Source organism: Dendroctonus ponderosae, unplaced genomic scaffold (assembly GCF_020466585.1).
Source record: "Dendroctonus ponderosae isolate FM_Combo_2020 unplaced genomic scaffold, Dpon_F_20191213v2 Dpon_F_20191213_2, whole genome shotgun sequence".
In the NCBI taxonomy this organism is placed as follows: Eukaryota; Metazoa; Arthropoda; class Insecta; order Coleoptera; family Curculionidae; genus Dendroctonus; species Dendroctonus ponderosae.
In genome coordinates this window covers 5,907,825-5,935,457 of record NW_026018165.1, presented here as the reverse complement: position 1 = coordinate 5,935,457, position 27,633 = coordinate 5,907,825, and the positions used below count along the sequence as shown (strand labels likewise).

The 27,633-nt window shown below is 33.0% G+C and overlaps 3 protein-coding genes and 1 long non-coding RNA gene across 6 annotated transcripts in view; 1 reads left to right on the top strand and 3 right to left on the bottom strand.

Annotated features, from left to right (window-relative positions):
* Nucleotides 1-76, bottom strand: part of LOC125503482 (perlucin-like) — a gene marked incomplete in the record, with an annotated part of 2,876 nt that extends 2,800 nt beyond the window's left edge. The window contains 1 exon segment of the mRNA XM_048663917.1: nt 13-76.
* A 2,262-nt stretch (nt 77-2,338) lies between these two features.
* LOC109538350 (C-type lectin 37Da) lies at nt 2,339-8,911 on the bottom strand. Of its 3 annotated transcripts, none has more exons than XM_019905557.2 (5): nt 8,779-8,899; nt 8,234-8,392; nt 6,156-6,293; nt 2,887-3,045; nt 2,339-2,612 (listed from the first exon to the last, which is right to left on the bottom strand). In XM_019905557.2, the coding sequence occupies exons 1-5, from the start codon at nt 8,855-8,857 to the stop codon at nt 2,377-2,379; spliced, it is 771 nt and encodes a 256-aa protein (XP_019761116.1). In that variant the 5' UTR covers nt 8,858-8,899; the 3' UTR covers nt 2,339-2,376. The 3 variants fall into 3 exon arrangements, with proteins under 3 accessions (XP_019761116.1, XP_019761117.1, XP_019761118.1); XM_019905558.2 differs by lacking the exon at nt 8,779-8,899 and adding an exon at nt 8,510-8,615; XM_019905559.2 differs by lacking the exon at nt 6,156-6,293 and having other exon boundaries at nt 8,779-8,911.
* A 3,845-nt stretch (nt 8,912-12,756) lies between these two features.
* LOC109538372 (lectin subunit alpha) lies at nt 12,757-15,453 on the bottom strand. The gene is made up of 3 exons (XM_019905590.2): nt 15,255-15,453; nt 13,960-14,115; nt 12,757-13,168 (listed from the first exon to the last, which is right to left on the bottom strand). Exons 1-3 carry the CDS (start codon nt 15,328-15,330, stop codon nt 12,930-12,932), a joined length of 471 nt encoding a protein of 156 aa, XP_019761149.1. The 5' UTR covers nt 15,331-15,453; the 3' UTR covers nt 12,757-12,929.
* Nucleotides 15,454-15,478: 25 nt separating this feature from the next.
* On the top strand, nt 15,479-16,893 carry LOC109538373. Its single transcript, XR_002172031.2, has 2 exons — nt 15,479-16,313; nt 16,480-16,893. It is a non-coding gene; the product is annotated as an uncharacterized LOC109538373 (long non-coding RNA).
* The last annotated feature ends 10,740 nt before the right edge of the window (nt 16,894-27,633 follow it).

The window sequence follows — 27,633 nt, the reverse complement described above, 5'->3', positions numbered from 1 at the left end:
TGAAACTAATTGAGCTTGCAGTTAACAGATATATCCAGGCCCAAAGGTCACAAGGTCGCGAAAAATAAAACTATCTAAGATTAAAGCATGCAGAGCAAATAAGATTGAAATACTCAATTAATATTAAAGTAAATGATAGTGATATAAACATATTACCGGGAATTGCCAGTGCCTGATTAAATAAGTAATCTTTCATATAGTTTTATTGATTAATTGGAAAAGTCTATTTTAAAAAGATTTATTTCCCAAAAAAATACAATGTTTATAACCGAGCTAATCTTAAGTTGATTTAATGGACTTAACGTAACATGGATCTCATTAACTGACTTAACGTAACTTGAAGTACCTAGGCTACTGAAAGTGCAAGCTTAGTGTATAGGGACCGATGGTCGGTATTTAACGTAACCGCTTACTAAACCGCGTTCCAGGCGCGTAACATGGAACCGCAGTTTCAGAAAGCTGATTTAACCTGTTTTTTACGCAACGGTACGGAGCCGTACCACCAGCACAGAACCGATACGACACCTCGAAACCCGGTATTACTTTTAATGTTATTTTGGCACGTATAGTGTGGGCCTAGTTATAACGCAAATTTGGTTTTGTTGCATTTGTTGAGATCACGTAACATTTATTACTAAATCTATTATCCAGTAAGATCTGAGAAAATATAGGTAAGCTTTAAAATTGGTTTCATTATGGAGGAAAGTAAGCGACGGGAGACAAGTTATTTATGGGGTTATTTCACGGTAAAGACGAACCAGAAAATTTGCCAGTGCGATATTTGCAAGCAAATATTATGCTTTAAGTCCACATTATATAATTTCAAATGATACATGGAACGAAGAAATTGAACTTATTGGCACATTCAAAAATTATTAACAGATAATATTAAAGTAAATCTGAGCTCAACCCTGTCCCAACCACATCACAAAACTGCATATTCTGTACTACCGGTTTCGGTCACGTATGGTAGTTTTAGAGAACTTACTAGCTGCATATCATCTGAATTTTTTTTAATCTTAAATACCAGTTAAATTTTAACTGAAAATAAGGTTTTATATCTGCATGTAAAACGTTTATTTTATTTTATCTTTTCTGTTTTAATATCAGTTATTTTATTCATACAAGTACATACCTCTGACCTATCATTTGTTTTATGAATATATTATTTTCAGCTTGCCAATGTTAAAAACTATTATTTTTAATAAACGAAATTATTATTTATTATCACTACTTCTGCCATCATCAACATCCTTGCGCATTTGGTTCTTTTATTGAGAAATTGAGAACAGCCATTGTCATGGTTAATGATCGGTAACAATTCTGAATTTTTGTCCGAAAAGATAGGGTCTGAAATATTTTGTTCCATAAACAATTGCTAATAATTGCTTATTTATAGATTAGTAATTGCATTACACTGGTATAGGTAGGGCTTATTTATTTATAATACTAGATAGATGGGAAAGAAGAGCAACTTCGAGCATTATCTGGGAAATAATCACAAATTTAATGGATTATTATTTCAATACGGTGCTCAATATTTGGGTACAAATTACAAACTTAATATAATCCTTTGATACTTTGGATCTATTTTCTAATTTTCTTCCTTCCACTGGATGATTTTAAATTGTATCCTCACCTGCCAATGTACTTGTAGTTATCAGCCATTGTAGGCTCTACTACCGATAGAGAAATAAAGAACAGCAAAGCAGAAACTGATTAAAGACATTGTTCATAAAGTAGAAATAAATATGCTTCCAGTTCCTACAAATATCCATGTCTAAAGGTCAGCAGGCTCTTGATCAAATAAAGTAATCAGCCAATCAATTTAAATAATCTTCTTCAACGTGTCAATTAATGACAAATTATATGATGATGTGATGAAACCGTTTCGTGCCTACTGAAAAATTAATCCTAATTAATTGATGAAATAAAATGGTTGATTTCCAATTTTTGATAACTGAAAATATTTATAGTAATAACCACCACATTACCATGATTATGTCTAAACACACGATGTTCCTTAATGCGCCTGAACACAATGCAGATAGTAGTTAAATAATCATCATATCACTTAAATAAGTCGATTGGTTACATAAAAAAAATTTTTGTTACTTTATATTAATATTTGTCCAACATTTTCGTTTGCCGATTTATTTGCAAACAACTGCTATTCTTGTTCATGTGATGTAAAACTCATTCAGAAATGAGTAAGTTCAATATTTATTTGAGATTGTAATTGTAATTGTTTGATAAATAAATAGTCTATTGACTTGATGCCAACAAAACACTATACATATTTGAAATGTTACTAGAGAGTGGTAAAAAATACAAATAATCACAAAAATATTTCAGGCTTGTTTATGTAAAAAATTATCAATCACTGCGCTCTTGGCAGATGTAACCAGCTTTTTGACTACAGTCTCTGTCATTCCATTTATAAGAATTTTCACAATACATAAAAAATTCTATACAATTCTCATTATTTCCCGCATTGTCCGGTTGTTTGTCTGCAAATCTAGTGTACACTAACGGCTTGCCACTGGTGAACCATACAAACGAATTGCCATTGAAGCGTGTTCCAGAAGTCCAATATCCATTTGAAAAACCCTCTGCAGATAGAAACATGTAAATTAATCATAGATCATTAGAACGAGGGTCGTTTGCAATAACGGCTGATAATAAATAAGTCAGTGACTAGATAACTGTTAAATAATCGGTTAAGAAAAGTGAAATTATAATAGTTGCATAAAATAAGTCATAGAATTAATGTGAAAAGTATCTCGAATATTTCGGTAAATTACCTAATTAATTATATATAATTTAGTTATACATGAATGCTCATTTATGCAACTTATTATGAGCAATATTTGGGATGTTACTCACGTTTAGTAGGATAAGCAGACAAAGCATCGGCTACTGCATTCTGTTCTTCTGCAGATGTTATCGAAACCAACTCCATTCCACTCTGTTTACATAATACGAATGCATCTTTCCATGGAACCGCTACAGTACTTATAACATACTTGAAGTTTGACTGCCCCACTAGAAGAATAAATTGTCCAAAAAACTAATTAATCAAAAAAATTTACATTTGAAGTAGTCGTTATAAACAATAAATTAACTTGAAATTGTGTTGATTCAAATTGCGATACTTTGAAATAACATGACACGTTTCTAGATATTATTTTAACGTAGGTACGAACTGACTGATAATTTAATCCACTTTGAAAATTAAATCTTAAAACAATACAATGACATATTTAGTGGCACACGGAATTGAGACTGATTCTCAAAATAATCAGAGAGCTAATTTTTGAAAGCTTATTTCGCCTACTATGGAGCAGAAATATAATWTAATATSKGKTCMTTAATGTAATGAAATGTTACCAGTCAACTGAAAAGGAAATAATACCGTAAAAAGTTATTCCAMATTTGATATAGAAGCAWTTTTGTAGCTGTTTTCAAATCGTWYTGATGRTARTGTRKCTSRACYAGTKAAGTTAGTASAATGGGTTMAAAGCTAACTCTACATCGTTCTGCTTTGCAMAAATTATACCAAATGTGTAAAGAAATATCGAAAAAAATTGTAAAAAAGCACCAACACGTAGAAGAGAATTTATATAAACAGCTAWTWTAATTKATCAYTRMTGTTRAGWAAGTRGTAGTTTCAATGTAATAGTTAACACTTGTTAGGTCAGYTTTGCTTTTGARCTCGTCAATTCATTAAAAGAAAAAAACAACTGAGTCATCCAATATACGAGAGTCGTTTGTGACTTTTTGAGTTAATGYTTTTTTCCGCCAAACAASGTTTTATTTCTCAACGTAATCTCCTTAGCTTGATACATTTAGTCCAGCGTTTTTCCAATTTTCTTATCCCTTCCAAATAATAAAATTTCTCGARGCCCTCTARATATGTGTTTGTTTTAATGATGACCTCTTCATTGGACAGAAATCTCTCACCACTCAGCCATTWATTCAGGTTTGGAAACAKGAAATWGTCACAGGGGGATAAATCTGGAGAATATGCTGGGTGGGATAGCAGTGCGTACCCTAATTCATGAGTTTTTGCCATGGCGACTACACATGTGTGCACCCGTGCATTSTCCTSATGAAWMAGAAMTTTCTTWTCGCCAAATGCTGCCGTTTTAGTTTCAAGTCAACATCGAATTTGTCCAAAAGCTCCATTCGACAGATGCAGCCAAATTTTTCAGGGAGGCCATTTTCAACAAACGAAAAAACATTTCTGGACGGATCATAATCCACACGTGGTTTATCAGATATCACTTCAAGAAAGATTCAGCATCAATATTTTTTCCCCATAAAGGATAATCAAATAAAGTTTACCTTTATGAAGAATCGTTAAATTCATAAAAGTACCTCCAAATTCTAAGGACAGTGGTAAGCGATTTTTTAGAAAATCTGAAATTAGAAGAGTACCGCACATGTTGGTTTCAACTGGATGGAGCATCGGCTCATAGCATTCAGGAGGTAACCAGGGAGCTCTTCGAAATATTTGATGACTGCTCGTTTAGACGCCGCCTGCAAGATCTCCCGATCTTACGCCGCCGGACTTTTTCTTATGGGGTAAATTAAAAGACAATGTTTTCAAGACGCCGGTCAACAACATAGGGGAATTGCGTTGGGAATTGGAATCCACTGCATTGGAGAATTTGATGTTGATGAGTTACCATTAGCCACAAACCACTCTGTAAATGTTCAAATTTTGAAGTACTTGGAAAGCAATGGCCGWCTCTTCGAAAATTTATTGTAAATAATTTTAAAGTATTTATTAGGCACCTTTTTTTGAGTCTCAGTTATGTGTTTGCTTACATTTTTCAATCCAGTTTTATATCGTAAATAATTATGTAAATTGTTTTATATTCGTGCAAACTTCTTTGCATTCATTTRYTTTAAATTAGRAAATATTTYGTTGAATTTTCTGCATGTCCTTGCAAYAATTTGGTCACATTGTCCGTCAAGAATAAATAGGTTTATTAAAACTTCGTTTGAATAATTGTTTCACTCAATTTTGTATAAAAAGCGTACAGAAGCTCTATCCATGAGCTGACAACTAGTTTGAAGAATTGCAAAATCTTCAACTATTATCACATTTCATGGCTATTTTGACAAATACGTCGACATAATCGAATTTTTGCAAAAATGTCCATTTATTTCGGAAATTTGACGCTTTAGGAATAGAAACAGATATATCGTTTCACAGCGAATCTAACGGTCTTCCCGGATTTGAACTAATATACAGGGTGTTCTATTTGAAAAAATGTAATTGTAGCAGTTTTTATCTTTAGCCGAAAGGTAAGTATTTTCAAGACATCCTGTATACTTTGGAACAACTTGATGTACACCGGGCTCAAGCATAGGGTTTTCTTAACCCTATGCGTTTAACGTACTTAAATTTTAAATTTCCAGGGATCGAAATCGAAATTGTAATACAGGATTCCTTGGGGCTACGTTTTGATTAAAAATAATAAATTTTATTTAATACTTCGGAAACAGCTTTAGATAGATGTATAAATCGTTATGCAAAAAGAATCAAATCTATAATGCCAATCTAACCGTGCAACAATACATATACAGGGTGTCTCATTTAAAATATCAAAGTTCTATGTACTTTTCGGTATAAGCGGCAACCTCGCATTGCTGAAAATATTTTAGGGCGATAGAGCATATCCGATGACTTCGTTGTACAAATTTGCAGATAGATAGGGCATCGCGTTCTCCTCAAACGTCTAATACGCCATCGACCGTGAATCACCCTGTATATTAATCCGGTTTCAATATTTCCAATTGTCAATGTATTTGTAACGAATTACAAAAATACATGTTTGATGCCTTTTAAATCAATGCTATTCTTAATCATGTGATTTAAAACCCATGCAGTGAGTGAGTATGTTCTATATTTATTTTGTATTTTATAAATAAATATTCTATTTAGTTAACGCGAGGATAGCATTATAAATATTTAAAATTTTACGGTAAACTGGTAAAAATTAAAAATATACAAACAATATCCCTGTTTTAGGTATGTAAAAAGTATCAAACACTGCGCTCTTGGCAGATGTAACCAGCTTTTTCACCACAGTCTCTGTCATTCCATTTATAAGAGTTTTCACACAACGTAAAAATTTCCATACAATTCTCATTATTTCCCGCATTGTCCGGTTGATTGTCTGCAAATTGATTGTACACTAGCGGTTTGCCACTGGTGAACCATACAAACGAATTCCCATTGAAGCGTGTACCAGAAGTCCAATATCCTTTTGAAAAACCATCTGCAGACAAAAACCTTGTTATTTGTAATGTATAAATTATCCAAGTTTACTATGTAAGTATATAACTTTTATGTAAGGGTATTAACTTATTAATAACTTTATGTAACTTAGCAAACCGCCTGCAGTGCAACGACTCTCGTGGCTACGGCCTCGGGATAGGTACTGTAGGGGGAGCGGGGATCTTGGTTTTACTACCCGGATCGCGTGACGAGGTCACTATAACACCTCCCAATTCTCACGGTATAGTGCGCGCCAAGAGATGCAAGGCTGGGGGGAAGCCCAGCCAAAAGAGACTAACCTTGAGGCAACAGGCGCACCTCATTGTATCAGCCTTACCCACACATGCGGCGCTCTGTCTGGATGGATCTAACCCTTCCCTAGCTACTCGTAGGAATGATGGGGAGAAAAGCACCACCACAATCATACACCACAACACCACAAAATACCGGCGGGACCTCCTCAGAAGAACCGTGGGGCTCCGCAGCTGGTAAAGTACCGAAGGGTGGTAAAAAACTCTAGGGGGTCGCCAGGCGGAAAAACCACCAAAAGACCTAAGTGCTAGGTAGACCCTCAGGGGAACCAGCACACCACAAAAAAGCTGCCATGACCGGGACGCAAAGGCGACACCGGCCGGGATGGAAGCACACCCAACAAGCCAGCACCTGGGCGGCTCTATGTGGAAACTTCCGTATAGGAAGGAACCACACACGAGTCGTGCAAGGTTGCGGTTTCCGGGATTAAGATTGCCATATCGGTGGTCGGATATCCCGAGAAGAACTTTTCTCCTCAGCAGGGAGAACTCATAAAGAAGCACCTGCTTGGGAAAATCGACGAGCTGCAGCCAGGGATGACTACCAGACCAGGTCATGCGTTGTACTCCCCCCCCCAAGATTCTTCTGGAATTCATTGAATACACAGGGATAATGAGGGAGTAAAACACGAGGGCACAATAGGGCAGAAATGACCGCGGTGCATCACCTCGGTGGTGAGGAACGGGTTTTAGTGGGTAAACGGTTAGCTGGAGTCCCACACAACCCAGAGCGACAGACCACCAGCTCTGGAAGTGCATAAAAGAGCATTTCCCAAACCTCACCGGAAAAAAAAATCTCAAAACCGAAGGTCTTCATATACCGGGTGTCAATTTGAAAACTTCCTACCTTTAATATCTTTCTTGCAGTTGAAAATATGAAAAATCGGAAAAACCTGTCAATTTTATTTGTAAAGGGGACATTTTAAATTAATATTTTTCGACTCCTTGTTTCAACCCCCTAGAACGGGTAGATGTCTCGCTTTTCATAAATCATCTACGGTTTAGCATATATCCGTGTATGAGTAGTTGTTGCAGAGTGAAGTTTATTTTGAAATTCAGTACACTTGGTAATTTAATAATTAGCAACTTGGCAAGAAAAGACTGATTTTTCTGAATAGATATTGCAACGGTTGAAAATTTATTCAATAGGAAAGTCTAATAGTGGGAACCAACTAATCGAAATTTTGCACGCAGCCTTTGATGATGTAAAAAACAATATGAAAATTATTATTTATTATTAAGTATTATTATAGTATAAAATTAGGCGTTCCAGAAAGTGGGGTGGTCACAATGAGCAGTTTTAAGAAACATCACACTGTTATTGCGCTTTCATTAAAATTATATTTTTACGCTACTAATACGACTTGGTAAGTGTAAATCTCGGACATTTCATGAACCGTTCAAGGAAAATTAAATAATGAGTTCAGCTTAAAATAAGTTAATATGCAAAGTTTATCGAATATCTCGATATTTTGTATTTTTTTTTGTATCTCGATATCTCGGTGTTCAATATTTTGAACAAACATTATTGCATTCTCTCTCATAAAAACAGCAGTTCAGTTATATATAAGTTGCTCATAAGAACTCTTATACTCAGGTTATTGTGCGAAATATTTGGGATGTAACTTACGTTGAGGAGGATAGGAAGACAATGCTTCCGCTACTGCATTCTGTTCTTTTGCGGATGTTATCGAGACCAACTCCATTCCACTCTGTTCACATAACACGAATGCGTCTTTCCATGAAACCGCTAGAGTACTTACAACATAGTTGACATTTGACTGCTCCACTAGAAGAAAAAACTGGATAAAAAACTAATTAATAAGAGATCGAATGAACTATTTCTGGTAGTCATCGCAAAAAATAAATTATTAACTTGAAATTGTCCCGATTTCATTCGTGATACCTTGAAATAACATGACAAATTCCTACATATTTTATCCCACTTTGGGAATTAAGTCTTATTACTTAATACAATACAAAGCCATAAATAGTGAAGCATGAAATTTAGACTGATTCATAAAATCAGTATACCAATTTTTGAAAGCTCATTGCACCTACTAACTGCTACTAAAGGAATTCAGTTAATACTCGAACAGAAAAGTAATTTTTGAGCATTAAATAAAATAATCGCCAATTTTAATAAGTATAACTGCCTACAACAATTATACTTACCTGGCAGTGTAGCTCTGCCAATGATACATTCAATGGCACAGATAAGGAAAAGTAAAGCAGACAATATTTTAATTGGCATTATTGCTGGCAAACTGGAAATAACTCAGCTTGCAGCTGGTAAATATATAAGAATTTCATGCCTAGAGGTCAGAAAAGTTGATAAAAAATTAAAGCAAGCCGATAAAATGATCATAATAAAGTCAATTAGCATCAAATTATATGGAGATGATATAAGCATTTTGTTAATTTCTAGTCTCTCATGGATGAGAATTCGTTGAACTAATGGAACGGTAGATTTCAAATTGTTGATAACTGAATGAAGATATCTATGCTAAGAAAGGCCTGATGATTATGAGAATTAGCTGAAAATACATTCTGTTCCTTAATGGGTATGGACACAGAGCAACAGCAGAAGAATTTTGAATAATGGATAACACAAATACTAATTTCTTTGGTATTTAATGAAACGTTACCGGTTAATTGAAGAAAAATAATAATAAAAAAAATATTCCAAATTTCGTTTAGAAGCAGTTCATATTTGTGGTTTGTTGTTTTAAAACGTTTTCAAACGTTTCAATGATAATGTGGCTAGCACAGATAAAGAAAAGTAAAGCAGACAATATTTTAATTGACATTATTGTTGCTAAACTGGCAATAATTCAGCTTGCAGCTCGTAAATATATGAGAATTTCATGCCTAAAGGTCAGAAAAGTTGGCACAAAATTAAAGCAAGCAGATAAAATAATCATTATACAGTCAATTAGCGTCAAATTATATAAAGACTATTTCAGCATTTTCTGGATTTCCAGTCTCTCATGCATGATAAATTGTTGAAGTAATGAACCAGTTGATTTCAAATTATTGATAACTGAAAATACTGATGGTAATACATGTCTGATGATTATGAGAATTAGCTAAAAATACACTCCATTTTTTAATCTGTATAGAAGCAGTTCATTTTTGTGTTGTTGTTTTCAAAATGTGTTGTTGACAATGTGTCTAAACTAGTTTAGAATCAGTTAAACTCTACATCGTTCCACTGTACAAACATTATGGCAAATATTTGAAAATATGTCGATTCAATTAAAAAATTTCCAAACTGTCAAACATAATTTATATAAACAGCAAATATAACTATTTTCGAAGTTTCTTGAAAAATACATTCATGATAAGTTATTAGCAATTCAATGTAATACTTTTCACTTTTTAGAGGATATTTTGACGTTTCAACTTGTATACTTGTCAATTCATTAATCATCCAATATATTTAGTTTAAACTTAATAGGAAAAATATTTAAACTATGRGAATATGAAATAACAAATAGTAAATTTTATATACAGGGTGTCGCAATAAGGATGGTAAGCGGCTGTATCCTGGAAARTACGGGTTGTAGAGTGATCAAAAAAAAATTGATGGCAAAGAAAATAATTTGCTGGAAATTATTTTCAAATTTCTCAGATGACCACTAGATGGCGTAATTGTCAACGGTATTTTAAAAAGTCGATTTTATAAAGAAATTCTCCCGATAAGTGAAACATCTAGTAATTTTAGTCAAAAAACCATAAAAAACCGTGTTACTTTCCTCATGAACTTTTTACCTAACTTGTCAAATAAAGGGTGGGGGGAGAGTCAAGCCGCTTAATTCAAAAAACCTATAACTCCGAAACGGCTTGACCGATTTCAAAGTTTTTACTATCAATTGAAAGAGCAATAAAAACTCTACAATATGTGATATAAAAACAATCTTAATCATTTTCGAAAAATCCACTGTTGAAAAAAAAATGTTTGTTTTAATTTTTCACAAATATTTCCAATGCCACCATCAGGTTATTTTGCACGCATTCGAAAGTACAGGAAAAACTGAACCAAACTGCAAAAACCGCATCTCAAAATAATTTCTGGAACCGATTTGATACTTGAAGATAATAAAAGTTGCCTAATTCAAATAATTAAACTATGTAGAAATTGTCCCTATAAGTGAAACATCTAGTAAGTTTGGAAATAGCGGCAAAAATGAAACAAACCACAAAAATCGCATTTCGAAATTACTTATTTCTAGAATTTATTTTTCAACAAAACAACTGAAGGTACTCATGTTAAAAGCAAGAAAAAAAATTAATAAGTTTACCTAGGTATAACGCTATGCTGTAGTTCCAAAATAAACATTAAGATAGTAAATGTTTAAAATGTTTTCTGTCATTGGTCACACACATATCTATCCTGCGGTTAGTGCCAAATACAGCACATTCAATTTCGGCTTGTGGAATGCTATGAATGGCATCTGTGATACGATCTATCATATTTGCCCGAGTTGTGGGAACAGTTTTGTAAACTATATCTTTTAATCTTCACCAAAGGTAAAAATCCAACACAGTTTGATCTGGAGATCTTGCTGGCCATGGGAATAGACTACCTCTTCCTATCCAGCGGCTGGGAAAAGTTCCATCTAAATGGTCGTGCACATTTCTTGAATAATGAGCAGGACATCTATCTTGCTGAAAGCACATGGTTCTCCTTGTCTCCAGTGAGACATTTTCTAAAAGTCCATTAAGTTCATTTATTAAAAAATGTAAATAATTATCTCCATTAAGACACTCGTAAACAAAAGGACCTATTATTTTGCTTTAAACAATGCCACACCAGACATTCACTTTCCACCTATTTTGGCCATCAACTTGTCTCAACCAGTGAGTTATGTAAGTTCACTGATCCAGTATTGCAAAAAGTGGCTTCATCAGTCTACAAAATGCGCGATAAAAACTGATTATTTTCTGTGTACATTTGCCTTGACCAGTTACAAAAATTTAATCGTGCATCATAATCCATCTCGGAAAGTACTTGATGCAAAGAAACGTGATATGGATGAAAGTTATTGTCACCTAAGGTGCGATGAATGGTGTCTTTTGTTACTCCAAGGTGTAAAGAAATTTGTCTTGTATTTAACTGCGGATTGACTTGTGCATACGCTAAAACATTAATAACGTATTTTCCTCAGTCCATGCCCTTTTTCTTCGTGAAGGACCACGTACGGCGTGGACACTACCAATTTCACGAAACCGTTTTGTTCGTCTCTCAACAAATCTCGTTCAGTCAAACATACATTTTCAGAAGATTTAAAATAAATTTTAAACATATCGTAAATTTTAGAAATGAAAAAATTAATTTTAGAGTGTAACTTACTGACAAATAATAATACAAAATGTCAAATAACGTAAAATATCATTTGTTCTATTTTTTCTTCCAAAGCCTACTTTAATTATTTGAATTAGGCAACCCTTATTATTTTCAAGTATTAAATCGGTTCCAGAAATTATTTTGAGATCCGGTTTTTGCCGTTTGGTTCATTATTTCCTGTGCTTTCAAATGCGTGTAAAATTACTTGATGGTAGCATTTGCTATTTTTCTGAAAAATTGAAACAAATCTATTTTTTCGAACAGCGAATTTTTCGAAAATGATTAAGATTGTTTTTATATCACATATAGTCAAGTTTTTATTGCCCTTTCAATTTATAGCAAAAACTTTGAAATCGGTCAAGCCGTTTCTGAGTTACTGGTGTCTTTGAATTAAGCGGTTTGACTCTATCCTCACCCTTTATTTGACAACTTAGGAAAAAAGTTCATCAGGTTTCTGCAAGTTTCTTATCGAATTTTGTTTCCAATCACTTTACCACACATATTTTCCAAGATACAGCCGCTTACCATCCTTATTGCGACACCCTGTATTTAATGAAATGATTGGTAATGTGTTCAACAATGTTCAACAATTTCCATTCATCTCTGTCATTCCATTTGGAAGAGATTTCACTATATTTAAAACATTATATACAATTCTTATTATTTGCCACGTTGTCGGCTGTTTATCGGCAAATTTAGTGTAGACCAGTGACTAGTAAAAAATAATTACTCAGTCATACCAATTGTTGATTGCTATTCTGATTTATGTTGTAGATATTGGTCATTAGAATTATAGAGGTTACTTCAATGAATCACTTTATTGATAGTTAGAAGAAAATATGATATGGGTAATAACATATTAATCCTCAGCATGTGAATAATTTTTATTTGCAAAGCTTCTTGCATTTACGTTTATATCTCCAGTCAGACACTAAAACAACAAGTTGTATCTTAAAGCTTAGAAACAATAACAATTCTAACAAATACGTTCTTGGCAAATGAATCCACGTCGCTCTGTACAAGGATAGTCATTCCATTCCCAGGTTCCTGGTTTCGAGTATGACAGAACTTCAATACAATCTTCATTATTGTTATAATTGTCTGGTTGTCCGTTTGCAAACGCTGAGAATACGACTGGTTTTCCTGTAGAGAACCATACGAAAGCATTCCCACCGTTCCCGAAGCGAGTCCCAGAAGTCCAAAAACCACGCTGATCTAAAATAAGTACTTTCAAGTCTCAAATACAACTTTTGAAGAGCTAATGTAAATAACTTATATGTATGGTGAGTTAGTGAGAAACACATTCCAGAATAGGGTATTACAGAATGATAATCTTTACAGGTGTAAGACAGTTCAAATTTGAAATAGATTTTCAATTTCCTGGGAATTTAGTTAGAACAGGCGTGAGCAACCTTTTAATCAACGGGCCAATTTAAGTTTAAAAATGTTTGGGCGGGCCGCAAGTAAAGTAACACTTATTAATAATTTACAAAATTTTATTTATAATAAACATTAGAATAAAAAAATATTGAATTAAAAAAAAAGTAAAGATTTAGAGCATAAATCGCGGGTGGGAGTTTACATTTCATGTGCTTTATAATGATTATACAGCGAGTATAAACCGAACATCTTTCACCTTTACTTAACCATGTACATTTTACAAAGCTGACTCTCGTCGATTGAAGTTTTCATGTTTACCAATTTAAAGGTTTTGAGAAGCCACGGCAAAGTTTTTCTAAATTTTCAAGCACCAATTTCCCCCAAATTCTATTCTATTTTTTAATATACTCGAGTGTTAGTCGATTCATAACACTTCATAGCCGAGCTTAAAAAATTCTTCTGTTCAGTTTGTTTAAGTTCAGTGGTTAGTAAACACTCCAAAATGACAAATCAACACCTGTAGCGAATATAAATGCAACTTAGAAACAGAACATCTTGCTGTACTCTCAAATCAATACTTTTCGTAAAAAAGTTGGTTAGTATGTTCTTAATGTTCTGTAACTTACTGATTTTTGAACTCAATAGCGCTTCAATTACAGCTGCAAATTCATCTGCAGAAGTGATTGAAACCAAATCCATTCCATTCTGTGCACAAAATACAAAAGCTTCTTTCCAGGTAGCTGGCGTCTTACTAACAAGATAACCGTCAGGTGTTCTGACAACTAAAAAAAAATTATAAGAATAAAAATTGAAAGATTTTGTTGCATTCAACTATTTGGAACTTAATTAATGATTTTCTAGGCATTATACATAAATTTAAAATATATTATATTTATACAGGCTGATTTCAAATTGGCGCCATTCCCTGGAGGTGTTGTCTGTCGGTGTTTTAGGAGTACAGAAAAATAGTAAAAAAAATAATTGTTATTAAAAACTGAAAAATTTGCAAAAACTGTATCAGAAAGACGGTAACAAAGTTTTGAAAGCAGAATTTTTTTTTCAAATTTCAAGCAGAAAATATATATTTTGAGCGATTTTGTATGTAGGAATGTATCCCGTATTTATTTGGTGCCTGGGAAAGTGTCAGTTGTTGTGCTGTGATTCCAATGTGCTAGCAATTAAACATGGAACAATTTTCAAAATAATGCTTTATAACAAAGTGGAAATTCGATTTTCAGCTGTTAATATGTTCAAGAAATTATTGAAAAATAATTTTCCATATTTTCCTCGTACTCTATAAGTGAGCCCCTATTACCTCTTAAGAGGAATGACGCCAATTTTGAACCACCTGTATAGTATTTAAAACTTGGTGTTTTATTGTAATGGAATTTTTGAAATAACTATCTACTTCTTCAATTAGTTCAAAATATTGTTGTTGTTGAAGCTTAATAATATGTATGTGGTCAATTAGCCAAACTTAGTAGTAAGTAGTCCATTATTACAAGTACTTTATGGCTCTGTTTACTCTAGGTCGGTTGCCCAAATTTATGATGCTATATGTCAATTTTGAAGAATCTGCTACAAAGCATTGGTTTTAAAAAGTCACTACTCACCTATTATATCTGGAGCAATTTTTTTTATCAGAATAAAAAGCTTGACATTTTGCAACAAAATTAGATAAGTGCTGGGTGATTTTCTGTAGACTATTTTCCTTTTCTTACATTGTGAAACTAGACTGAATTCGTTTGTTAATATTGATTTTCTTAATCTCGGCTTTTACTTGAGACTGAGTGACTTTATATCAGACTGTTATTGAATTCAGTCAATGATTGATGGGTATAACTAACTACTTTTTAATATTGCTAGTAACAATCGAGGCAACTTTCGATCGATTCATTTTGATTTTAACTGTGAGACTCACCTTGTCCCGCATTTCTACCACTGATAACACTTATACCACAAAGTAACAATATTAAACCAGTTTTCTGTGAAGCCATTCTAGCTAACTCTAACAATGTTAACTGCTAGCGACGTTTGTTGCAGTAACATTAATTTAAAGCACAGAAGGTTAAATAGCTTCTTGACACTTTCTGCTTCTGATAAACAAAGTATTTCGTCGGTTGATTGCCATATTTGAAACAAACACTCAAGATTAAAAATAGATCATATTCAGCAAAGTACAGTGGTAGGTGAAACTCACTACGCATTATTTCATTTTAGCAATCAGAAAAATGTGTTTTGTGTCAAAACGTTTTGTGTCCATTTGCGTGTTGAGAGTGAAAAATTAGCAAAACATTTACAATAATGTTTAACCAGAGCTTACCACAGCGCGTAGCAAGTAGAGGATATATATATGAAGATTAATAACTATCTAATTACTGATAACAGAGGTGAACATTACAATACTTTAGTCATGTCTAGTGGCTGATCCTGGTATATTTTGTAGGGAGTTTTGAAATTAACAAAGCGGTATATTTCTGGGACAACGTATGTTTCTTTGCGCAATTTATTCCTCTAGTTTACCATTGTTAGATAGTGTCCAGTCTATATCGGCTGAAAATGTGAAAACAAACGTATCTTGTTTCATTTATGTGATACGTGTACCTTTCGTTGTGGTAAAACTTGTAACACCAATTTGATGTTGTCTGTTCAAAAAGCTTTGCTTATAGTATTGTATCAAGATTTTAAACTTATATAGATGTTTAACATGTATGTCAATTCTTCATTTAGAATTGTAAAAACATTTTCATTTTAACTGAAAAAATAATATTCTTTGATAAGTTGTCCAAAAGAATATCAGGTAATAAGCTATCGCAAATCCAACTAATCAAATTACAATTTTGTAGTAGTACCTACGACAAAAGTGAAGAGGTATCACAGTACGTTCACCCAAAAGTACAAGGAACGTATATTAAATAACACTTATAATAAGGAGAGAAACCCTGCGGTAATAGAATCTCAACTCTAAAATATATTTGTGGTGGGGGGCAAAATGAAGAAATCGATTATAAATTCTTATATTGAAAGGCCAGAAAAGCTTTTGTTTCAAAAATAGAAAACGTATATACTATATAATAACCCTTTCAAATAAAACTGAGGATATAATCACATAATTATTCTTCTTATCTCGCTGTCTCCTTACGAAGGTTGACGATCCAAATGGCCAGTGTGGTTTTGGAAACAATTGCTTGGAAAATCGCTGTGGATGTGCGCCCAAACCACCTGCGGATGGCCTTCAGGCATGAATTCTGGCGTCTTCCGATGGATCTTTTTCCCTGAATCTTCCCTTCGATGATGAGTTTCAGGATTTAGCACATCAATCAAATAATTAATAAATGCAACGAAGCCTTGAAAGAAGTAAAACATATTTAATAAAAAATCATCTTAATGTTCATATTATATTCGTATTATAACATATAATTCTATGGAAAAATGCCACTATCACTTATCACTATTTGTCCAACATTACAACTAATTAAACAAAGTAAATACTTAGGTTTCAATTTAGTTTATACATACTAACTAAGATTAAAGTATAGTCATTCCTGATTTTTTTTACTTTTACATTTTTTCTTTCCCTTAATTTGTGATGAATGCTCTGGACCACAAAATAATTTTACATAATCTGTTTATAAGAATGATTGATAGCAGTAAAATAAAATTGAAACCTTGTTTTAGAAAAGGCGAGCTTAATATTACATGTATACTGAAAGTGATCAAAACTTGTTCATATTTGTCAAAGAATGACCGAGAAAAAAATTCATAAAAATGGAATATTGAAATTAGAAGATACCATTGTGAGCGTTGAAACTCATTACTGGTTTGATGTAATTAACTGCAATTTATGGACGTTGGCAACTCACAAAATATCGGTTTGTTTGTTTTTTCTCTTGTTTCTAGTATGTGCAATTATCTGTAGTCTTATCGTTATTGCTCTACAATAAGCTCATTTTCTTACAGTCTTTTGTTGTTGTTATCCAGAGCTGTTATCAATCAAGCATAATAAGTTCCTACTTTCTATTAAAATCCAATGTAAATGCCAGATCAGAAGTTTCTCTCCCATCAACATTTGTGTGCGTGAAAGTGGCAATAAATACTTTATTTTGATAACCGCTGCATCAAATTATTTCTCAATTTCTGATCAATAGCAATCTGTTAAAAACTCAAATACAAATATGTAACATTTTTGTTTAGTCAATTTTAATTACTCGAAATTTATTAAATATTAAGAGCAACCGCGTTATTCTTAAAAAATTCCTGGCGACTTCGAAGCGCCAAATAAAATGGAATATTTGGTTCGCAGTGATAATCAAAAATTAATAAAGCGCTTTCTGCTTCTTAACAAATGCGATAATAATCGTGTAATGTGTTCGTGAATTATTCGTGAAAACAGATCTGAAAATAAGTCGATTAAAGTGCCTTGGTGCAGTTTATCCTTTTAGTTGCTATTGTTCGAAACTATCCCAATGAAAATATTCCATTACCAATGGCTTTATATTAGTAATACTCCAAAAGCCTGATTTCAAGCGGATTTTGTATCGTATACACAATAATAAATCCCCTATTAAAACGTAATAACGATGCTCAGCTGCTTTATGTCGTAATAAAATTGAGGATGACTCTATCCAAATCTCTCGCGGTAATTGTGAATAACCCACTTTAATTTGATTAAGGCTAATGAAAATGAATCCTCAAGGAACCAAGATAAATATCTGTTTGATTAAAATTGGGACTGAATTGTACACCAATTAACTGTCTAATTGTTAAAATAATATATCATAATTACTGTCTTTATTGAGTTTTCCGTTTAAACTGCAAAAACACATTTTCACCGGGTAGAGGGAAGTGAGTAAGAATGCGATATTTATGTTTTTATATTTATTCAAGCTAAAAGGGTAGTTAATTATCGGAATTAAGCGCTTTTAAGCTACATAATTAGCTGTATTTAATGTGTAGTAAAGTAACATTAGTGCAATTTTTATCAACAGCCTTTTCAACTACATTTACTTCTACTACATACTAAGTTCACTTCGATCTTCGCACAATGCGTAACTTATAGAAGCAATTCCTTTTATGATTACTATTATTAGTTTTAAATATTTATCAGGATTTAGCTAGAATGAACACTAATTTGTCAATAATTTAATGTTTTTGAAACTACACATTATCTGGTTTATTACTTTCAACCCGCATACTGATTGCCAGCATGGTGCCTCACGCCCCATTTAAAATGTGCATCTTTATCAGTTTTTACAAAAGTAAGTACTGGGCCAGTTCCAACATGGTGAAACTGCCGTTTGCCTCTAGGTTCACTTGAAGCAGCATAATGATCTGCAAGTATTTAGTTTCATGGTAAATGGTAAATTTAAATGTGTAAGAGTACCTTTCAAATCCTGTCGAGCAGCAAATACGCAAATAATCATCGTGAGGAGGAACATGACCAATCCAAACTGAAAACACAAATTGTGCTGAATGCAACAAATAATTGTTATTTATTGAAATATAATTATTATTTTTTTGAAATAAGACGAAGAACTATCAGAACTTGTTCTAAATGGTTTTTCAAGAATAAGCTTTTGGAAGCTCTAATATACGTTTACACCAGTTTTCATCAAAAATACACAACCAGCCTTGAACTACTTCTAGCCGACTGTGTTTTCATTATATGAGAATATAAAAAAGAAACACTTACAGATTTGATGAATTCCATTCTAGCTTCAAAATCAATCTCCAATCTAAACAATAAATTATGTACAATTTCTTTACTGATGAAGTTTAGATATATATAACAGTTAGCGGGAACAAAAAATTGATCAGAGCTTTTTTTAGTTGGTCAGTTGGTTCTCGATTCTCTCCAATCTTATAACAAAGATTGAAAGCGCGGAATGAGTTTACCAGTAAATTTGTATTGTGCATTTAACTGTGGAAATCGGTGTTTTTAGGCCATTTGTGGTCAATTTGAAACGCATATTTCACTTTAAAATACAACACAGGTTTATTGCAGGTTGCTTAGTATTTGCCCTGAATTAATGTGTCTTATTCGATATTCTGGTTATTTTTGACGAGTAAAATTATTATTCAATGGTTCAACATTTTAATGAAAGAAAGTGTCTAAATCTTCGATTTTTGTTTTCAATATTTTTGCGAGCCGCTCCGATTTGTATGATTTTTTCCTTTTGATTATGAATGACAAATGCCCGCAGGCATCTTAATTAAGCGAGTAGATTTGCTCAGTTTGGTGGTTCTGTCGGTAAACACTTTTGGTCTTTCTGATGCAATTCGGTTCAAGGATCAATTTGTTTTGGGAAAAAGACAGGAAGTAGGTGGGTACACGCTCGATAAAATTAAATTTTTCTATTTTCATTATCACTGACAATATACATTTTACGCTTTAGTAACTTACGAAGTAAAATTATATAGCAGTTTATAAGCGTGATACTTAACGCGTTTTGAAAGTAAAAATAAACAATGAGAAGAAATACTCCAAATTGAAACGTCTGTATTAAGTTCTTCAAAAGTTGTTGAGACTTGCAATCTCAGTTATATTCCATTCAATATTGGCACTGGATCAAACATTTTGAGATGTTTTGCACAGACCGCCAAACTATATCTAAATTGTTACAAAGCCTTATTTAAAATTGCCTGATTCCTTTCAGCTTTGCCTTAACGGGACGTTTCGTAACAATTAAAATTCCGGAGTCGAAGTTTTTTTTGCTAAGTAAAGCTGAAAAATATGCCAAACAGGATAGTCGCGCGATGTGCCCTGCATATTATGAAGTAATAAAATAAATATAAATTATTACAAAAATTTTATTTAGTGTTCTCTTGCTGGGGTGGACAGTCAAATGCAACATTTCATTCCCAAACCGATTCGTTTGAAATTTGATTTTAACCGAATCACTTTTTAATTTATGTAATATATCGAGTAACGAAAAGGAGAACTAATACCGCCATATTTCAAGTGAAACAGGAAACTCTCATATGTTATCAATTTAATTTCCCATATTTCAGCCGAAAGTTACGTTCGCGCGAAAATATGGACTAGCCTAGCCGTTCGCCGGTAAATCTGGAAGCAAAAGACTTAAACTTGTAGTTCGTAAGTTAAAAATGACAAAAAACGTTTTATAGCAGCCGTTTAGGAACATCAATTTTCTTAAATCGATGTTCATAAAAATAGCGACAGTCTAACGACCACGTACGAGGGTCAACAAATAATAACGTTTAATTGATTCGACCACAAAATTTCCACCGATTTTATTTGATGCTTTTGGGGTGTTTTCCACAGAACCTATTTTGATAAATTTACATGTTTCAGTATCAATTAGCCAATATCGATTGAAAATAATCCCCTCTTCAAAATGCTGTAATCAAAATAATTAAGTAATCTGAATTTAGTTACTAAAAAGTTAAAAAGTTACTGTTACGTGAAACTTTCAGCCACGATAAGAAACCAATATTAAATCGCTGATTTTACCCTCAGATTTTCCCTGGTATTTTTCGGGTTTTTATCATCTTGGCCTATTTGATTTACTTGCTGGCCAAAAGTCGTGCTGACAACATAAAACAAGCGAAAAAGTGCTGGTAATGGTCGCCTATGGCGTTTATATGAGAGGTTCATACTTCTTGAAGATAAATGAAATCAACTTTGTTTTCCTCAAATATATGAAAGGGACCGGCGACTGGGGCGTTTTTTTATTATTGAGTCGTAAAATACGGTGAGTGATAAAGGCCGATGTTCTTGGCAATGTAGTTGGACAGAAGCTGAGTTGTGAAGTGGAAAATTGATTTATTTATTTTAGTCAGGACTTTCAAAGTTTTGGTGCATTTTGGGATCAATTTCTTATATTTGTTATCGTTAAATATTTACCTGAGAAAATTGATTATTCTGTATACTTTTATATTGATAATTTAAATTTTGTTCATTATTATATTGGTGATTCTTATATACTTATACGGTTTAGATCGTACCTCCCTGTTTTGCAATTACAGTTTATTATATTTTAGCAGAACTAGGTTGATTTTTTTAAAACCAGCAAGCGATGGTTCTAGAAGCTTGTTTAGACAACGTTAATTTAGAAGTCGAAGTGCTGATAGACAGTTAATTGAAAATGTGCTTTAAAGTTTTAAATTTAAACAAAAATAAAAAAAAAATCGGTAGTTACCGATTCGCTGTTTGCAAAAATATGTTAAAGTACCTCAAAAAATAATTATTGCAAAATTTTACGAGATTTTATGATGACTCAAATCCACATTTCAGCTTTGGTACTTGACTGCATATAAATACCATATTCTGTGGAAAATCGTTTTATAGTGGCTCCTCAAAAGTTCGCTATGTAAAGAAATTTAAGAGCCATTCGAAAATTAACAGGATGATTATTCGCGAAAAGAGCAGTAAAGCTCGGCATTTTTAATATAGCTCCTTCACAATGCCTCGAAAGCAAACATACGCCCGAAAGGACCCCTTTTTATTTGTATTCTTTACTCACCAAATCGTCCGTAATTATTCGCTTCAGGCAGAGTATTCTATCCTTTCTGGGGGACTTTCTCCCTTTTTAATGCAAAACATTATCATTTTGACTCTGCCAATCTTTCTCGAGGACCTTTGAAATGTGGATCCTCCGGGGGGAAATAAAAATGAACAGTGTCGAGAGGCGAGAAGAAACTAAATAGGTTCGGGTTCGTCTTTCTGGATTTATCTTGTACATTTACGAGCCGAGGATCGAAGTGTTGGTTCAAATTGGTTTAGGAAAGGTCAGAAGGACATTAAGTATTCACGAGCTTGTCATCCTAATGATGAACGCTCGGGGAAAGTTGGATTTTCCTGCTTTAGTTACACCAACTAAAGTGACGATCTTATCAGAAGGATTTATAAGTTTTGTCATTGCCGAAGTTGACAAAACATTTGAATTGTCGTCCACGTAGTTGCAGTAAGATGTTGCTCTATAGAGGAATCAAGCTTATCCAAAAATGTTCTCAGTGTTTTCTTATGCTGCCTTACTCATTTTCCAGAAATCGTTTTCGGCCAGCTGTAGTAAATCTACGCTTCAAAGCTCGTTTAATAATGTTGTTGGCTTTTGGAACAATTTTTCCTATCATCGACTACGGATACTATAGAGATCAATACTATTCCCTTGGCTTGACAATGGATTCGCTGCATACTGTATACTATTTCATGAAATTACCTGTATGTATAATGTTGATATTGCTGATGCACATCAAGAGAAGAGAAATAATCGCTTTTCTAAATACCTCCTTAGAATTGACTGCGGATTTCGAAAAACTTGTTGGTAGAAAAATCGATTACAAAGTGTTGAATAGGTGGAGTTACATATTGATTGTCTTTTTCTTGTTTGGAGGAGCAATATACCTTTTCTCGATGTTAAATGATTATGGTAAGTATTGATATCAGGTCAAATTAATTGGGTTCAGTTAAATATTTTATTTAGTCGATTTATTTAACATTTTTCGAACTACCGACTGAGCTGAGCGGAACAACTATTTCTAAATTGGAGTGATTCGATCAACTGTTTGTTTACTGTAGAATCCATTAATAAGTACTAATTAAATTTGAGTGCTTGTTTACTACCAGTTCCAAAGATCTATTATTAAACTTCCACGGCTAAAAACCGTTTTTTAGCTGATATTTTTTGAAACATATTTTTTGGAACATGAACATAGGACGATCATAACTAGGTATTTCAATTATCTAAATGTTTTTATCAAATTCATGAAGGAACTGATCACCAGATTATGGAAATTCGAATAAAACAAAAACCGCTTGAAGACAAAACTCAGCCTATTTTTTTATTACGAAATTAATAATTTTGTGTGTGTTTCCAAATGGTTATTGGATGACAAAAATATTTTTTTACAAACTGCTTATTGGGTATTTCGTCTCAAAAATGTTTGTAAAAAAATGAATCCGCCCCAACAATATAGAACTTATCTATAACAAAAATAGTTTACAACAGATGTGAAGTTCGATTGTTTAGACTTTTAGCTGAATTAATAAAGGAAAAACAAACACACTTTGCAATATTAATCAAAGGATACCCGATAAAAATTTATATACATTAATTGCACTTAAACAACAAAATAAGTTTTAATCTGCAGTTACGAGCATCTTACAATAAAACCCAGCTTTAAACATTTTCGTTAAAAATAATTCTATACATATTAGAAAAATAGCAAAAAACACATCTTCTAGTCATATTAGGTTATATTGCATCTTTAATCAGTTATTTCTTCTAGGTCACCGCACTTGGGATGCAATTAAGCTCGGCAATATATTTCTTCACATTTTCACTCAGCAAGTTAAAGCTGTTGTTAATATGCATTGTTTCATCTATCAACGGATTCTAAGGAAGCACATACAGCTTTTAAGCCAGTTTTTAAACACTATGCAAAGATCAATTACGATCATTTCTAGAGAAGATCGATTTAAAATTCTTCACACGACCTACGGGTTATACAACAAAATAATCCGTCAAGCTGGGAATTTGAATGCAGCTTTTGGATGGCAAATTCTCCTAATAGTACCATTAACCGTCTTAATGCTGTTATATAATATTTACTATCTGAGTAAGCTCAATGCGGAGAATTTGATAGGGGCTTTCCACATTCTTTTGGAAGTGCTTTTGGGGGTGGTTTCACTGGTTTTATTCGTGGTCCCCAGTACGCAAACTATCGACGAAGTGAAAGCATTTTCGGATATTTTTCAAAATATAAATAGGAGTATAGAAGAAGACAACTTACTGGAAGAAATGGTATGAGTGTTACATATTTGTTTTTCTGTTGATTGCTGTTGAAAAAATTGCCAAAAAGGCTAAACTTCTTAACGGGGAAGTAAGGGAAAGTAACCTATATCGGAATATTCCTTGTAGTTAAACTATTCCGTCCAATATGGGATACCTAAATCTACTTTGTGGATATGTAATTTTGCGTTTTTTTTTCGTCTGCTTCTAATAATAAAAATAATGTAATAAGATAAAAAAATTATTGTCCGAAGAAGGTGTAAAGTTCAATAGTTTACAATACGAAAATAATTTACTAGTGTTCAATAAAGGAATAAACCAAAGCCATCAAGATCTGGATCGTCTGAATAAAATAGAATAAATAAATAGAATAAAATTCGTTAAAAAAACGAATGGTGCAGTTGATAGCAATTGAAGAAGGAGAACACACTCACACAAATACCGAAAAAAGTCAACAGTTGGAAATGTAAAAATCTGAATTATAATAGTTGATGAGAAAGTTGAGGTGGTAATATATCAAGTATACGATTAAATTATTGCCAATTTTTGTTCATAATCTTTCATTACGCTTAAAGACTTACTATCCTGCTCTTCTTAAGAAACAAGTTTGTTGGTTTTCGAAATTGTACTTTTTCAAATTTATTTTTATAGTTCAATTGAACTTATTTGCTGTCATGCAGATCTAGTTTTAAGATAAATCTTAATTTAACATATAAATGTATTCCAATATAGGTTATTCTATCATATTTGGACTGATCAAATCAAGAACAAAAAGTGTTAAAATCTGCAATACGTTTTAAATTACAATTGAATTAAGGTTTTTTGAAAAGTAAAATAATAAATAGATAAAAACATGTATTTTGGTTTTCAGATGGCTCTGTTTTCAATGCAAGCTTTTTCATATAAAATTAGATTTACTGCTATGGAAGTGTTTTCTTTAGATGTAACTTTATTAACATCAGTAAGTGAGCTTTTAAGGTGTAAAGCAAAAATTGCGAAATATATTATTTTGGTGACAAAACTAAGCATGTGAAATGAGGATATATATAATTTCGATTTGTAAAAACTATAATTCAGCTTTATCCCTGCTCATGTAATTTCAGGTCTGGTCAATGCTGGCAACATACCTGCTGATTTTGGTGCAAAATTATTAATAACGACCCAAATGCACTTTGAAGACATAATGCAGGAGTCGTAATTTCGTTGATTACCTTCTAATAATGAATGTATATTCAGAATTAAATCACTTTTGGCTCAGTACAGCTCATTTCCTTAACCGCTTTGATGCACAATTCCACTGCTCCACTATTCGGCAAAACAAACAATATGGATTCTGTGCAAATTTATTATGCATTTGCACAATATCGCAACCATCGCACATTTAGCATGGATTTTTCGGTAATATACATTTTTATAAGTCTCTGCGATTGAGCACAATTATTAACTAGGTATACAACCGTGTTAGAAAACCATCAACTTAAGAAAACTGATTTACTCATTCCACAATTACGATCTCAATTCTTTTCTATGCACATTGTGTAATTTGTATATGCAGGGTGAATTACGTAGACTGTGCATTAAAAGTTTTCCATCTTGCAGCTGTTTTAGAAACTTCGGTGAGAACGAGTAGGGCCGGAACAATGTAAAATTCATTTAGCCCTCTAGCTATACAGGGTGTGTACGAAAACAGTAACCTAACTTTCTTATTTTAAATGCCAACTCCTAATTTCTTTAGCATGCTTAGATTGGTCTTCGAATTGCGAGTTTGGGCCACCCTAGTTTTGATAACTTATCCCTTACAGTTTTTGGTATATGTCAATTGTTTGTTAAGGAACAAAGGTTAAGGTTTGAAAGCCGAAGCTAACTCCTCAGATAACATTAAAGTACCTACTCATTTTGTAGCATATGTGTGCATGCGGCCTACAAACATTGACATGAAAAAATGTCAAAAATCAGTTTTTTCAAACGGCACCTACTCACTTTTTTGGTCTTGTTTAGTTTCTTAATGTTTAATCATAGCAAAATTTTCAAACAGGACCAAAGAAGTTTGTAGGTGAAATTTAGAATTTTTTAAATTTTTTAACTGTTTTTATATCAATGTTTGTACGCTGGATGCGCCGATATAGAACAAAAAACAAAGTTGGGCACCCTGTATATTTTTTGAGAATATCGTTCTAAATAGAGAAGATAACATAATGGTTTTAGTCAAAATAATGTATTTAAAAAGTGGTCTGGAAACAAATTAAAAAGCGTCTTACAAAACAACAAAAGTACAACACTCTCCCCTAAAACCAACGATGCACACATGATTCGAAAAAAACCTGAAAGGTTCAGGATTGTCCCAAATTTTACCACTTTTCGGAAAAATCCGGTTTTCCTTGAGTATAAAATGCCTATTGCGCGCCTGACTTGAGTTGTTTATCTTTTCCTGTTTATATTTGTCGGGTTTTTATTTGCGGCTACATAGACTTTCTCAATAAAAAAAAGTGAATCATTCAGACGAGTAAAACGATAGAGGTACGATCAAGCAAACGATTACATACATCAGGATGTTCGAGGTCTGTACTTTACAAATCGGCAGTATTTTTTTTTGGAAAACTGGCAAATATTGGCTGTATTAAATGCGGAAATATTACAGGAACGAAATAAATTGTTAGTTTCTTTGCGTGTCTTGCCAGTCGCGGTCATAGTTAATCGGGAATATTTCGGATAGGTATCGAAATATTGGTATTTTGCAATATTTAAAGTGAACTTTTGGTGCAAGTGAATCGCAGCCGATACGAAAATGGTTCAGGATGAGGCCCCACCATGCAAAAACCTGATAAGATAGATCCTTAATATACAGGGTGTCCGGAAAAATGTAGCCACTTTTCGAAGCACTTAGCTTGAACTGGCGGAGGTTTTATGAACATAGATTTCACGGCTTTTTTACATTCCAATTTCAATTCATAGAATTACAGAAGTATTTCCTGTACACTGAACATCTTTTTTTTTTCAGGAGACACGATGCAGTATTTGGTAAGTTTGGGTTTACATTTTTCTTGGAAGATCGCTTTCAAGTATTGTTGACTTTTATTATATTAGTACATGTTTATGCGACGAGGAACGACAAAAAAGTATCTGGATTCTGTATTGCGTTATTTCAATTTCTTGTTATAATACGAACATAACAGAAAACATATAAAACAAGTGTCGTTTTTGTGTGAACTACACTTTCTATTGTGTTGGAAGGTAGTTTGTTGCATTTACTGGTGTTTTCTTCTGTGAATTAGATTAGAAATTAAAGAGGTCTTGTATTCTCAATAGGGATTTGTTCCATTTTCGAAAACAACATTTTTAACTTTGTTTTTCTACCGTTACAATTTAATTTCATACTACATTTTCTTCCAAATGTCGATATCGATTTTTTTGGTGCGAGATATTTATTATTGTTAGCGACTTTTGTTGCATTTTAACTTGAAATCTTCAGTGGTCGGTATAGAACACCCGTAAATTTGGTTCCTTTTCAATCAGCGGCTAGCTTATCCGTAATAAGTTTCTAAAATT

What these genes read in the sequence shown, in the direction of transcription:
- LOC109538372 (XM_019905590.2), bottom strand. Translation starts at nt 15,330, where the DNA reads ATGGCTTCACAGAAAACTGGTTTAATATTGTTACTTTGTGGTATAAGT. An exon ending in TGGTAGAAATGCGGGACAAG is followed by an intron (nt 14,116 to 15,254) that starts GTGAGTCTCACA and finishes ATTTTTTTTTAG; the next exon opens with TTGTCAGAACACCTGACGGT. An exon ending in GCTATTGAGTTCAAAAATCA is followed by an intron (nt 13,169 to 13,959) that starts GTAAGTTACAGA and finishes TACTTATTTTAG; the next exon opens with ATCAGCGTGGTTTTTGGACT.
- LOC109538350 (XM_019905557.2), bottom strand. Translation starts at nt 8,857, where the DNA reads ATGCCAATTAAAATATTGTCTGCTTTACTTTTCCTTATCTGTGCCATT. An exon ending in GTCTTCCTATCCTCCTCAAC is followed by an intron (nt 6,294 to 8,233) that starts GTAAGTTACATC and finishes TTTTGTCTGCAG; the next exon opens with ATGGTTTTTCAAAAGGATAT. An exon ending in TGCGGGAAATAATGAGAATT is followed by an intron (nt 3,046 to 6,155) that starts GTATGGAAATTT and finishes TTATTCTTCTAG; the next exon opens with TGGGGCAGTCAAACTTCAAG.